The 15,533-nt window shown below is 45.4% G+C and overlaps 1 protein-coding gene across 1 annotated transcript in view; it reads right to left on the minus strand.

Annotated features, from left to right (window-relative positions):
* Positions 1 to 14,913, minus strand: part of PELI2 (pellino E3 ubiquitin protein ligase family member 2) — a 186,260-nt gene extending 171,347 nt beyond the window's left edge. The window contains exon 1 of the mRNA XM_032179652.2: positions 14,441 to 14,913. Coding sequence (XP_032035543.1) covers positions 14,441 to 14,517 — 77 coding nt within the window. The 5' untranslated portion in view covers positions 14,518 to 14,913. The remainder of the gene's footprint in view (positions 1 to 14,440) is intronic.
* Positions 14,914 to 15,533: the final 620 nt, after the last annotated feature.

Genomic DNA, 15,533 nt, shown 5'->3' on the forward strand with positions numbered 1-15,533 from the left:
GCTTTAAAAAGAAGCACATATACTATGTTTAAAATGAGGTGTATGAAAATATGTATGTATATGGACAATAACTAGAAGTGAATGTGAAAAAATGAAAATAATATTAGCATCATGGATTTAAGAAAAATGAGGATTTTTCCAAAATTCGGAAAAATTTTTCTTCCAAAATTTTCATTAATATACCATTCAGTATACAGCCTTTTAAATACATACAATATTACCTAAATATAAATGGCCTGCCTTAAGAAAAAAATCCCATTTACAAATTTTTTAGTGAAGAAAGCTAAATGATCTGTGTTAATGATTAGTGTTCACATCTAAAAGTTGTAGGAATTAATGAGAGGTAACTTAAAACCGGCTTAACCTAGGGAAAACTGGGGTGAATTAATTTCACAAGCAAAATCGAAGAGGGCGTGATTTATGGTAACCAACATGGTGAGTGTTCAAGTAGATAAAAAGACCCAATTAGATCAGAGAAACAGTCACTTAAACTGAGCTGAAAGGGCTACAGAAAGCCCTTCTCCTGAGGGAGCTGAGCTCTATTGTCTGGATTTGATCTGAATGGAAGTAACAGGAAAAACAGGGGCAGGCACCCTCTGACCCTTTCCGTGGGTCTGGGAGGGAAGAACAGAACAGGAACATAAGCAGGCCAAGCCATCAAGCAGTGGGGCGGGGGTGACTCCAGCAGGGCTGTCTGCCTACACAGCTGTCCACCCCACGACAGGAGTCCCACGGGGAAGTCTCCAGCATTTCCACTGTTATCATCACAACTTCGGACCTTAATGTAAAACACCAAGTTACATCCTCCTGATCGCTATCAAAAGTTATTACGGACGATGATACAGCCTTAGGGCAGTGCCTCCAGTCTTGTAAAGTCCTGATACAAACATAAGATGTATACATAGGCTTTGAGAAGTGGAATACACTTGAGCTTTAGAATCTGAGACCTGGATTCAAATTCCTGAACTTCAAAATCCTTTACTGACTGTGCAGAGTCACACAAGTCACTCAGTGTCTGGGCATCAGCATTTCCTCATTTGTTCAATGGGATGGCATCGCCTCCTCCAGGGCTGCTGTAAAGGAGCACATGGCATGTGGCAGGAGCCTGGGCCCCTTTATAAGCCTCTCACACTGGGCAAGAGACTCGCAGTTCAATTTACTAATTTATAATTAGTAAATTGCACAGGAGCAAGGAAAATTCAGTGAGGGGGAAATCCCCTCTGCTCAGCCTTCCTCACTACCTGCAAAGAGAGAAGCAACTCTCTCCTGAACTCAGCACAGTTAAAGAGCAGTTTTATTTCATTTTTTTGAGAGAGGGTTTCACTGTGTCACCCAGGCTGGAGTGCAGTGGTTTTTATACAACACCAAGTCTGTATGCTTTATTATCCCGGACAAGATTTCTAAGTAATAAACCCAAAGCATGAGCTTTGACTAAAGGAGGTAAGGAGTGGGAAGAGGAGGAAACAAATTACTAAGGTGATGAAGATTCGGGCCTTTTCCATCTGGGGAAAAAGTGAGCTGTGCTGTCTTTTAATATTCAAAACAGTAGTGCACAGGCAGGCAACCATGATAAGACAATAATTCAACTGAAGGGCATTTCTGGTACGTGTAAACTACTTAGGTTTCACGCTTGTGTCGCTTATTACATTAGCAGAACCTGCTGATTGAATTACTTCCCTGCAGTGCTTCCAGGTCTCTGGTTTTTCCCATATAACACCTAATACTGCTTATGAAGATGCTGTATTTGTCCTTTGGTATTTTACCAACTGGTATCTGAAGATGCCTGTTTGCTCAGAATGTTTTTCAGAAACTCTAGGTCATATGTACCCCACCACCTATGTAACCAAAAAGGCTTAACTGCTCTCACAGGAAGGTTCAAACTGTACAGTGTAAAGCTATGCCAGCTCTCTGAAGGGTCTAAATCAACTGAGTTTCATCAAAGCCTGAGAGCTGGCACCTGGTCTAAGCTAACACAATAAGCAAATAAAAGGCAGTTTTCCTGGACTGCTGTTGGACTGTGCTTTTTGGATTAGCTAAACCAAGTGCCACTGCTGGAACAAGTTATACCAAGTACTGTTAGTGAGGAGATAAGAGCTATATGGTCTTTTCCCTTAATCAATACTAACAGGAAGATTAAAAGACAAGAAGGGAAAAATCAACATAGCAGTGACGTTAGGCCCAGGCAAAGACAGACCTTTATTAGAGAGGAAAAGTACTTGAAGCCCCTTTTCCAAACTATAAACGAAACACAAATGCTAGCCTAAATTACCAACAACAGCAACAAAAGCAAGAAGAAAGATTTCAAGGGTACATGCCACAGCTAATAAGGTTAGACAGCTTTTCTGGAAGTAGGAACAAAATGGATCATCTTGAAAACTAGAGAAATGAACTTATTTTGGATGACAAAGGCAGCTTTTCCTGCCTTTATCCAACATCCAATTCATATTGATGCATCAATTCAATATGATAATATAATTATATATAATATATTCAGGTAAATAGGGCAGATATGAGGATTCATTTTTATTTCCTCAAAAACAGACATTTAATTTTCTGAAAACATACCAGGAGCACAATACTTAAGTGGGCAAAGCACGTATGTGGGCAACTTCCCAAAAAAGTTAATGTAACTTGTAAACCCAAGAAAAAAACATTTCACCTTACTGGTAACTTCTTTGAATGAGTGAAGTTTTACACCACTATGTTTAATGAGAATACCCAGTATGGCAAGGGTTTGGTTAAAAAACAAACTAAAAACATATAAAACTGCTTTGGAACACATACAGTAAAGGCAGGATTGAACAACTTGGAGTCAGAAAGGCCTAGGTTCGAATCAGCACTCTGTCACATGTGGCCCTGCACAGGCTTCTCAAGCATCATGACTCAGTTTCATGCATAAAATGATGAGTGATGGTACCTACCTCCCTTGCTAAACATTTAAAGAGGCCACACACGAATAGCACTTTACAAAGGACTCAGCTAAGAATCAGCACTCAATAAAGGACAGATACCATCAGGGCTCAGGAGCCAGCCCTCTGGGGACCTCCCCCAAGGAGCAGGAAGAACCAACCCACTAAGCAACAAGAGTCTAGCCAGAATTTCCTCATCTCCGCAGGAAAAGAAAAAAAAACTCAGATCTCGATGCTTCCTCTTTAAGGATAATTTTTAACTACAGGTTCTGGCCAGGGACCTCCACTTCAATTCAAAAGGAGCACCCTGAAGAAATGGCAGAGGTCGACATGGGAACACGACCAGGCCAAGCAGGGCAGCCAGCCCCTCAGTGATCCAAGACCCCCACCTGCAGCAAACACTGCAAGGCCAGAAACGCTCTGCTCTTTTCTCCAGCAATGGGATCAATTACACCCTCAGAGGGGCTGGTCTGGGGGCAAAATGCCAATCCCCACCTGCTCCACACTATTGCTGCCACAGCTCAGCAAGAGATAGCCAAGACCCCAAGGCAGAGGGACAAGCCCACCCCTGCTTGAAACAACAGCCTGGAGGAAAAGCAGCCCATTCTGCCTCCTGAGGGCAATCCCCTAGCTGATGGGCACACTCTGCGTCCTCCCATGCAGGAAAGAGCACAGGGCGATGGGTCCTTCTCCTCCTTTCTTGGCAGAAAAAGCACTCAGGATCCCATCCCTTGGGCCTCCAGTGAAAGCAACGCTCCGGAGGCACAGTTGTCTGAATGGGTAACAGGAAAGAGTTCTTGGATCACTAACTGCTCTGCCAGAGGAGTTTAACCCCAAAACATTCACTGGTTCCAGCACAAGTTTCAAAATCAAACCACTGAGCGCCCAAATGATTAAATAGATCACGTTATCTCATCTCACTGTCACCATCGCACAGAAGGGGGCTACACCCATTGTGAGCAACTGTTCTTTGGCAGGGGAAGCGAGACAAAGGTAGGAGGGAGATGAATTACAAAAGGGAAAACAAGCATATTTGGAGATTTCAAGCAAGACTGGGTCCTAAGGATTAGTTCACTAACCTACTCAGAAGGCTGACACTGCCTGCTATCTAAAGTCTGGAATAATGCCTTGAAATGTTATTAGCAGGGCTTTCCCCTCTCAGAGGCCACAGCCTTTACTGGGCCCAGGTCCTTCCTTTCAAGTCTCTCTCATCACAAAGGCCCTCTCACCCCTTCAATTCCAAAGTCGCTGGATATCTCTCAGCCTCTCAGCCCCTCAACCTCTCAATGTGCCTTCAGGCCCTCTGCTTTCCCCTTGCTAACCCTTAGCTAACTCACCCTTTCTACTTCTGCTGACATAGAATTCCCCTCCCTCCCCACAAAAACCTGCCCTCCCCCAAAAACAAATTTTGTCCCCTACTGTACATGAAACCCTGTACTTCTCCTTGGCAGCACCTTGCCAGGTTTGCTTAAAGGGCTTCCTTCTTGATGGACTGTAAGCCTCATGAAGGCAGGGACCACTCTGAGATTACCTACTATAACCCTAGCCCAAGTATTTCAACACCCCAACAATACCCCAAACTGACTTTCCAACTTCACCTCCCTCCCCAAGTACTTCAGCCTCCAGCCAAACCCCTCAAGGTTCCAAAATCGCCATGCTTTTACTACCACTGCTCTATAAAAAACCCAGGTCACCTCTCAAGGCTCTGCTAAAGGCCACCTGCCCCAGGAAATCTTTCCCAATCTCCCAGCAATACACATGCCTCTCACCTTCACCCTGGTGGAAATAATCAAGCATGAGAGCCACAAGGACCTACCTTCTAATCAGATTCCCACTAACTAGGGGAGTGAGCTTGAACAAGTCACTAAGCTGGAGCCTCATTGCCCAGATAATAAATTTGAACTCCTGGAAAGGATAATGTAAACCACCTAACAGAACCTGGCATATAGTACGCCCAGAGCTCTCGCCCACCACCCCTCTACACCCTAATTAATGATTTGTTGCTAAGTCATCTGTCTTGCCCTTAGACTGTGTACCCCTGGGGGGCATTTCCTTATGTAGGCCCCACCACCCCTGGTCCTCTGAAGTGAAATCGGCCTCGTAAAACAGCAACAACAGCATCACCTAACACAAACTGAGTGATCAGTGTTTAGTGTGTATATTTAAATAGTGCTTAATTCCTAGTATGTACAGGCAATCCCATTTTTTTTCTTCATCTTAAAGTTCAGGGGTCCATGTGCAGGATCAATGAATCCCATTTTTAATATACCCATGCAGAACACACATGCAATAAAATATATACATACACACATGCATCTCAAAATTCTTAGTGTAATTTTAAGCTTTAAAAACAACAAAATTATAAAAGCTACAGACTTATCATCTGAAAGTTCAATTATTTAAATTTCTTTCACACTCGGTTGATCAATTTTGAATGCAAAAGTTTTGATTTCACATTTTGCAGTCCCTCTCATTAGAAATGAAAAATGCTAAAATTCCCCAAACAGAATTTGGGGAAATTTCAGAAGTTACGTTCACTTTAGCTACTAGAGGAATGTTTTCATTTTCTTTCTATGGCAAAGTGTTCAATCTGGAGGCAGTAACCGGTGGATGCTAGGCCTGTAGCTCTCCCAACCCTGAGTGCTGTGCAGGTGGCTGGCAGCAGTGGCTGCTGTCAAATTTTGTCTCTCTTTTGTAAACTGCACCACACAAGAGCAATCTTCTGCTTTGGCTTGCTTCTCACCAACACAGAACTGTTCTCCATGGTGTGGAGGAGACAAAGTATTTCAGGAACTGTATGACCTTCTTACTGCCGACAGTCACAGACAGGTACAACCAATATAAATGAGCTCTTCATCCTGTTCTTTAACCACCCGAATGCAGTGTTAAAACATTCTTCTGGTCCTTCCTGTACCTGCAGGATGCTTGTATAGATTACCTCACCTACTCGAATCTCTGTTAGTTCTGTTATTTCATGTCAGGTGACCTTTAAAAGCTTGAAAATCTGTGTCATGCATCAGCTCTCCTGAGTGAAAGCTGCTTATGTTCCAGTCTGCCAGAAGCATGGTTCTCAGTAAGCTAGGCTATTCTTCAACTGCTGTGCTCTCAACAAATTTCAAGAGATAATACTGGAGATTAACAAACGCAAAAAGACTTGCAGATGACTTATAAAGTCACTCCAAAAATGCTTCTGTTAGCTAAGATTTTCAAACCGTACAGTACTTAATATTTGGAATAACTCATCCAAAAGGCTGAAATTGTGCTCACTAGAATGATCAATAACCCGAGGAGACAAAAAAAACTCAACAAAAACTTAATGAATTCATTTTCTATCAGTCTTGTCAGGTTGCATTTTGAATTCTATCCAGAGCATGTGATGAAAGTACCCAAACCATAATGTAATCTTATGTACTACACATCAAGGATCTAGTCAGCATAATTTTCTGGGATCTGGTGTGAAGGCACACTCCTTTGTGTCTACAGTCCTTTCGCAGGAAGGGCCTTTCCCCAATGCAATCAATCAATCAATCAATCAATCATCAGTCCAGAAAAGCCTAATTGCTCACCCATCACCAGTTCTGATTATAATTAGTGTTCTATAATCATGGAGCAGGAAGCACAAGATAGGAAAGGAGGGGGGCCACTGAGGTCCTCCGAGGCACTTGGTAATCGTGATCAGCCGTTTTATACCAATAGCCTAGAAGCCAAACACAACTGCTCGCTCTGGTTAAATTCTGTTAAACCAGTACTAACAAGAATGGAACTACAAAGCTTGAAATAATGATTTCTTATCCTAAAAACAAATTCTGCATGAGCAGAAACGCAGGGATAAGCAGAGTGAAGTGTTTGAGAGTGAGAAGCATTATGTGGATGGCTAGAAAGAAAACCTCAAACGAGAATGACTCGCAATAGCCTTAAACCTGCTACTGAAAATGCCCCCGATGCATATTTATTAGGTCTGTCATCCAAGAGGCTTGTATGCCACAGTATTTCCAGCCATCATTAACAGGCATTAATGACCACAGCCTTTCAACGCCACTGTGGCGCACTGCAATGCAGCTCTGAGCAGCTGGTGGAATCAGAACAGATGGCCTGCTTCCCTTCAAGGCAGGACTTTCTGCAGGTGACAATATGACTGCTAGGTGACTGACAAAAAGAAAAACAAACAAAAGTTGAAACTGGAATATCTGATGTCAGTAAAGCACATGTTTAGTTTCTCAGGGAAACTCTGACTTGGGCCCTAAAGGTTAGTAGGATTGTTTACAAAACTGCAGTTGTGCTACGGAAGCAGAGTGCTCCTTCCAAGTCCAGAAACATTCACTGAGCCCTGGCCACATCTCCATGTGGGGTGGCAAACAAGGGTGTGTCACAGAAATCCATTTCTCCAAGAGGCTCAGCGAGTACCTAACATGCACCAGAAAGGGAAGCCCAGAACTCCAAAGGGGGTGGAAGTCGGGGTTCCTACCCTCAAGGGGCAATACGCTCTGGTGGAATGGAATGGCCACTCTGGGCACATGGCAAGCAGCACAGAGGGCAGAACCACATTTTTGTCCAGGGATGCTTAACTACCTGCCCTTATATTTGCTTACACTTCTATTTTTCCCTTCAGTATATTGCTTATATACTTTGCCTCTTAACAACGGAATACTTGGAATCTTCTGATTGTAAGAGCAGAACCCACTCAAGGTGGCTTAAACAGAAAAAAGAGTAAGTAAAACCCGAAAGAAGTGGGGACTCTCAAAAGACACAGAATTATTTTCTCAGAAAAGCTCTTCCTGATTATTCTGCCCAAAAGGATCCCCCGCTACCTCATCCCTAGCATTTTACCCTGCCAATTCACCCACCCCTGCCCACCCAATCACTCTCTTCCTCCTTATCCTGCTTTAGTTTCCTCCCAGCAGTCTGAAGTTCCACTTTTTATCGACTCATTTGCTTGCTCACCTCTCCCAATAAAAGGTAAGCTCCAAGGAGGCAGGAAGGGAAGCTGTCTGTCTTGTTCGCTGGTGTAGCCCAGGGCTGGGAGCAGTGCTGGTCCTCAGTCAGTATCTTGAGTCACTGAATGAATGGTCAATCACACGAAACTAGGTCTCAGGAGGTACCTGAACCAGGAACTAGAAGCAAGACGGCTGCCCTCTAGCTCACACTCCATTCTCTCTCTGCCTTGTTGGGCTGCAGCCTCAGTTTCTCCTTCCAACTCCACTGTGCCTTCCACGTCCACTCTGCAAAGAGCAGAGGGCTTTCTTCACTCCCATCTCATGCTGGGAAAACCCTGCAACAGTCTCCTGTGCCCTTAGGGTAAAGTCCAAATCCCTTCCAATATCTTATAAGCCCTTCATGATCTCCCCCCATCATCATCCCTCACATTATTTCATTCAATCATTCTTTTCTAGCCATCAAGAGTGTTTCTCTGTTCCTCAAAGTAGCCACACGTGCTCATCTCTAGGTTACAGAATACTCCAAATCTTCTTTGGAAAGCACTCTTTCCCTCTTGTCTCCATCCTGGTCATCCCCAACTCATCCTGGCACATGGCTAGGGTACCCTGCTAACACATCCACCATCCCAGCCTTCGGGTCTCCCAGCTAGGCTGTCAGTGCTGCAGCAGCAGGGACCATGACTCTCTTGTTCACCTGCGCATCCCTTAGTGCAATCCACAGCATCTGACAAGGGGCAGATGCTCAAATATTTGGGGAATAAATAAATGGACCATGTATCAGTAATGGTTATTCACAAAGAGGCCGGGACAAAAATAAGAGAGCAGTTAACCAGGAAAAGCAATGTGTCTGCCTTGTCCTAGCTGTATTCCTCATGCCTGGAAGAGTAGACAGCCAATAAATATTTGCTGAATGAATACATTCCTGGCTTGCCTGATGTAACTCCACCCCTTTCTCTCCCACTTGAGAAAACATATCAGAATGTAAGAGGGTGAAAAATGGCATTATTAACATGACATATATGAATCATTTGAAAGATCCACACTTTATTACTTGTCATAAATTACTAGCCACGTACCCTCAAGACTGATCATCACATATGAGGTAGTCGAGACAGTGGTTGAGAACAGCTGATTTAGACAAAGCTAAGAAACACGACGCACTTTCTGCTCTTATTATTTTATTTTCCAGAAGATGAAGGTGACAATAAGCTCAGTAAGAACTAACAACTGAATTATTCTAACCTTTACTTTTCTTTTTATAAAACAGATTTCTGCACACCCCAGGAGAAACGTTTAATTAAATCAAAAGACATTATAAATTTCTTTTCACAGTTATTTTTCTCCCATACCAATGAGGTCTACCAAGTTGCTGTTGTCTCCATTCAAAAGCCAACCTACAACCCCACATACATACTTTCAGGAAGGCCACACTGCAAGCCCTGCACAGCAGATATAAAACCAGCGCTCCAATGTGACAATATTGGTCTCCCTCAAATATAGCAACAGCTATTTTGTTTTGTTTTGGTCCTTTGTGCATAAGTATTTTATCTTTTCGATAAAATGTTTGGTAAAATTATTGAACCTGAATCAAGCCTGTTTTACTTTCATTTATACACAGCATCCCCAAATATTGATCACAGGATGAAACACAACCAAAAATGAAAAGACCTAATGAAGCTTTCAGTCTTGGTGTGTTAAAGAGAGAAACAAATAAATCTGAGAAAGCCAGACCAGAAACCACAGAGCAACACAGACAGCCACATATTCCAAACAAGGCTAAAGTTAGTAAAGGAAAATATAGCAACTCAAAGCCAGTAACACCATAACCCTTAATAGCCTACAGAATTAGACACGCCATCCACACAAACAGATCTGAGCTCTTCAGATCACCCCACATGGGGAGTGACAGTAAAGATTTTGTTTTATAAATTTTTTTTAAGTTCAAAGACCCTTTAGTCTATAAAAGATACTAATGTTTGATGTCTTTGGGCCCAAATTAGAGTGGAGGATGAGAAAAGGAAAAGTGTTAGGGTATATTTGAAGGTTTCTTATCGCCACCAAAGGGTGTAGTAGTCAAGGCAAAGTGCTGAGGTTACAGCAACAACAAAAAGCATATAGAAATTGGGACCTGCTTTTTTTTTTTAAAAAAAAGACTATAAACTCTACAAGCTACTATAACCGTCTTTGTCTTACCTGACAGAACACTGCATCATCCAAGGGAAATGAGGCAGGTATCTACCTCCTTTTGTACAGCTTAATCAATTTCTACTAAAATACTTCATTTTTCAGTCATATTTATATTTTCATTTGTAGAGGTTCTTACCCTCTTTTTGTGCCAAGAATCCCTTTGGCAGTTTGATGACATGTACTGAGCCCTTCTCAGACTAATGTTTTTAAACATATAAGATAAAATACAAAGGATTACAATTGGAATCAGTTATACTTAATTATCAAAATAGTCTTAAATTGCAATACATACGTGCATTTCTGTAATAATGCATTAAATAACAAAATCTAGCAAGTCTTTTTGTTGCCTGCACTCATAAGTGAATGAAAATGCTAAACTGCAGTTTGAATATCATGAAAATAAAGACATATTTTTCCCCCATCTAAGTTCAAGAACGTCCCAAACTCCATCTGCGGACCCTAGGTTAAGAACCCTTGGTTGAGAGAGCCAATAAAAATACATTTTGTGAAGCATCAAAAGAAAAAAAAAAAAGTCTTGCAAAATGCATTATCCATTCAACTGTGAGGTGAGAGAGTTCGAACTAAGAGAGTAAGCAATATTTTTCCAAAAACCACGATGGGCCATTAGTCAGCAAGAGAGCCACATGCTTCAAACTGAATCCAGAAAGGATGCTTTGAGGAACTGACAGCGCTGCTGGAATCTGTCTTAAAGTGGGGAAAGGGTAGAGTGGGGGAGTACCGCCACCCAGCTCAACCCAGATCACCTATGAACTTGAAACTCTCTCGTTCTGGGAGCCTTTGTCCTCAAGAATAAAATATAAGGGCTGAACATATACCATGACCATTAGGCCCCATCCAGTCCTCATTTTTTTTTATTATACTTTAAGTCTGGGATACATGTGCAGAATGTGCAGGTTTGCTACATAGGTACATACTTGCCATGGTGGTTTGCTGCACCCATCAACTCATCATCTACATTAGGTATTTCTCCTAATGCTATCCAGTCCTAAACTTTTATCATGAGATCATCTCCTCTTTATGCTGATTATTTCAGCCTATTTAGCTAAATTTCAAAACATCACTGTCTTTCTTAAACTTGGAACATAAAGTTTTACCCAATTTTAATGCTCTCACGGGTAATCTAACACCAATGAGTCAAATAGATGTATATCATTACAACTTTTTTAAACATTCTGTTTTTACGCACATCTTCATAAAAAACAACCACAGCATTGGTCTTTTCTGCTATTAAAACAACTGTCAGGGAACTTAGAATATGTAACTGAATTATTTTCCACATTTGCGCCAATGAACAGAATTACTGAGCACAGACCAAGAAGGGCTCTTGAAGGCTACCTAATCCAATCATATTTTGCAAATTGATAAAGAAACAGAAAGGAGGAGGAGGAACTAAGCCAAAGTCACAGAGCCAGTCAGCAAGAGAGCAGGGCTTATCCAGGTCACCCACCTGTAAATGCACGTTCTTCCCACTATACCAAACAGCCTCTCAAATCCTGAGCCACTTCCCTAACCTTAAAACGTCAATAAGTTTAAAATTATAGCAAAAAGACCTGCTGGTTAGACCAGTCATTTTTCTCTACCTTAAGTAGTGGACACAACAAAGAGTTGCAGCTATGATACATTAACTGGCTGGAATCATGGAATAATTAAATTCCATTAATCTGCCCAGAAAGTGATGAGCTCACTAAAATCCTAGCTATGTGGAATCTCTTAATAATACTGTGTAACACACGAAAAGATACATAAGTATTTATATATGGATATAGACACCTATCAGCTCTTTATTCTGCTCTCCAGGATTTCCTAGTAATGTTTTACTATGACATTCAAAAGTGAGCAAAAAGGACAGTCACATAACCACTAAAAACAAAAAAGCACTGAATTTGACAAGCAAAGCTTCTATCAATATCAAATATTAGGCATTTTTAGATCTCAGGAATCATCTCACTAGTCAGAAAATCTACTTGAAATTTTCTGTTTTCCAAAATTTATGCCCCAGAGAACATAAAGATAATATCATAAAGATGATATTAATTCTATGTGAATATTATTGTTGTTTTAAGATGAAGTACACTGTCTCAAATCCTAAGAGTGGAATATGAATAAGGTTCTTTTTTAAAATCTACCTACCTAGTCACTCTTTCACCTGCACTCTTCAATGTGTTCAACATTGGTAAACAGTCAGAAACCTACTCTCAAAAAAAGAAAACCACCACAATTCAAGTATTCAAAAACCAGACTAGCATCCTCTACTCATATTTCACCTCCTGAGAGAGAACTTCCCTCACCTTCCAGCCGAAGAAAGCAATACCCACCTAAGCAGTCACTCTCCAAGTTTATCAACTCCTCTTTAGAACTTGGCTGCACCTGAAATTGTCACTTATTACTCATCTATTTGCATGTTTCTTTCTGTTTATGCCTGTCACTCCACTCTAAAAGGAAAGTTCCCTGTTCTCACTGCATCAGCAATGCCTAAACAGCACAGGCACAGGGTAGGTACACAAACGACGGTTGAGTGTCTCGCCCACTAAGTGCCAACTGTGTCATACTTTGGTCTCCTGGAAAAGCATTAGCAAAGGGCAGAGCATATGCAACTGCAACGTTATATTCACAGGCTCCTGTGGAGTTAGACTATGATACTAGGAGAATCCAGGGTTTCAATCCTTTCCGTGGCTTCGGAATGCCCTGCACTTCCAGCTATGAACACAAAACCTCTCCAGGCTCACTCGCTGCTTTTCTGAAACATCTCAACAATGATTTCCTCAAAAGGAAATAATGAAATAAAGTCCTGGCATACGTTAATCTTCCGCGTCAAGTTCACAGTGTTAAACACACTTTGAAGCCAGCCACACAAATAAAACCAAACTCCACAAAATTAGGTTGGGCTGAAGTTACATAAGACAGACTAAACTGTGGCTTTTCTCCTGTCATTCCTCCCGCCTTCCTGTGAACCCTGATATTTGTCTTTGAAGTGCAATTAAGATGCAGGTGAGAAAAACACTTATCTGCAAAGAGCTTCAAAATACGTAATGAGATTTTCAATACCACTCCCACCTAATGCACTAGCAACAGAGTCAGGAAGACTGGGAAGCTTTGAGTTGTGCGGTGTCTGGAAGCTTCCCTTAAAAACTCCTCTCTTTAAAATTATTTGTAAGTCAGTACTTACTTCAGAAAGAAACTCACTTATCAAAACACGTTTTGCAAAGTTCCGTGAGTCTTCCCACAGCCATGACTCCTCATATGTGTGCTAAGCCTACCTATCAGCGCCGAGGATGTTCTGAATACAGGTCTTTCAACGCAGAAGGACAAAAGCGCGGGTTCCCAGGAGCGACACATCCAAAGGAAAAAATAATCCTTTCTTCAACACTAAACCCAAGTTGTTCCTTCCCCTCAGTTTCCTGCACTTCCCCACTCCCCCTCCCCTTTCACTGCCCACTATATCCAGCTTTAATCCCGCGAAGCCTCTCTCCTGGCTTATTAAGGGTAAACAATAGAAATGTCACAAGGAAACTCAGGAAGTAGATGAAGTCTCTAATTGCTGCCGTTTAACATTGTACATAATTACTATCTTCAAAATGCGGCTTTCACCAGCAGAGAGGGAGCCGAGGCGGGCGAGGCTGGCGAGCTCCCCGCTGCCGGGAGGGCATCGGCGAGGCCGGGACCGGGGGGATGCGGCCCGCACCCCGGTGCCAGGCCCCGAGCAGCCGCATTCAGCCCCTCCCCTTCAGAGCACTCCAAGCGGGGAGAAGCGGCGGGCCGGCCGGCCCGGGTCACACACAGTTCACTGCCCTCGGGCTGCGGCGGCCCGCGGCGGTCTTCGGAACAATTTGCAAAGCGCAGCCGGGGATGCCACAGCCCGCGGCGGCCCGAGCTCACTGCGCCGCGCTCGGAGTTCGGGGGCACGGGAACCACGGTCCGCGCGGGAGGTGGGAAGACGGGGCTCCAGGCCGGCCGGCCGGCCTCTCAGCTTCGGGAAGCGACCCCGCGAAGTGCCCGCGACGGCGGCGCCTCACCCGGAGTCCCTGCCCACCCTCCTCGGGCCGGACGCGGCGCGCGGGAAGTGGAGCCCCTGCCCCCGCCCCCACAATACGGCCGCGGACCCGGTGCCCGGCGCCGCCCCCGCTGGGTCTCCCGAGTCCTGGCCGCCAGTTCCTTGGCCGCGTCCTCCGCGCGGACAACACAGCCCGGCGCCCGCCGCAGCACCCAGAGCGAGCGCCGATGGGGGACATCCCGCCCCCGCGCCGCCGTCCCGGCCCTGCGAGCCTCTCCTGCCGCCCCGAGCGCCCCAGCGGTCCCCAAAGAGCGCCAAGCCACCCCGCCAGCCCCGCTCGAGGATGCGGGCGCTCCCCGCCTGCGACGCTGCCCGGGACCAGGGACCCCAGGACTCACCCGAGCACCACCAGCTCCCCGTATTTCACTGGCTCCTTATTGGGGGCGCAGTGCTCCTCCTGGCCAGGGGAAAACATGGAGCCCCGCTCGGCCGCCGACGCCGCCGCCTCCGCCGCGATCCCCGCCGAGTCCGCGCCGCCGCTACAATCCCATCCCGAGAACGGGGTGAGCGCGCCGGGGAAGGGCACGGCGGCGAAGGGGGCGCGGGGCGGCCAGTCCCGCTGCTGCTCCGTCGTGGCTGCGCGGCTGCTCTGCCTGACTCCCCGGAGCTCCGCGCGCCGCGGCCGCCCCGAGTCAGAGCCGGCAACAAATGGGACCCGGCAGTAGGGGGACCTGCCTGCGCCGTGCGCCGCCGCCGAAGCGCCGCGGGAGGGAGGGAAGGAGGAGGGAGCGGGCGCACGAGGGGCGGGGGCCGCGCGGGGGAGGCGGGGGCCAGCGCGCGGGCAGGTGGGAGCCGCCCCGCCCCACGCGGAGCCAGCCGCCCGCCCCCGGCCCGCTAGGCGCCCCCTCCCCCGGCGCGTGGGGCCGCCCGCGCCAACTCCCCGCCCCCTTCGGCCCGGCGGAGGCTCGGCCCCTGTGTTATGTAAACATAGAGTAAAAGGGAAAGGAAGTTCTTAAAGGAGCAGCTCTATTTTTTTTCCTCACTTCCTTCCCCAAACTTAGAGCGCGGGGTCCTCAGCCCTCGCGCCTGGTTCTTCAGCCGCGAAGGCCCGCGGGAGATCCTGGAAGCGAGCGGCCGCGGTTCCCAAGCCCACGTTTTCCTGGTTGGAGTTCGATGGGATTAACTTCCTCTCCGAGTAGAAGAGCGCTCTGTCGGTGTCACTGTGTCCCGGCTTACATCTAGAGGTGTCGCACACACCCACTTGGGTGCCTCCCCTTCCAAAACCAAGCAGAAAGGCGTCTAGAAAATTAGAAGGTTTTGCCAGTTGGTGCTGGAGTAGAGGACGTTTCGAAGGCGCTTGGAGCACCCCACCGTTGCACTGGATGTAGCTACCCCGGCTTGTCGTCAACAGAGCTCCACCTGGCTTTTGGGGGGTGGCGGGGGGATGGAGGAAGAGTTGTTTTTTAATCCATACTTTATCCACTTTTCCTG

Source organism: Hylobates moloch, unplaced genomic scaffold (genome assembly GCF_009828535.3).
Source record: "Hylobates moloch isolate HMO894 unplaced genomic scaffold, HMol_V3 SCAFFOLD_16, whole genome shotgun sequence".
Lineage (NCBI taxonomy): Eukaryota > Metazoa > Chordata > Mammalia > Primates > Hylobatidae > Hylobates > Hylobates moloch.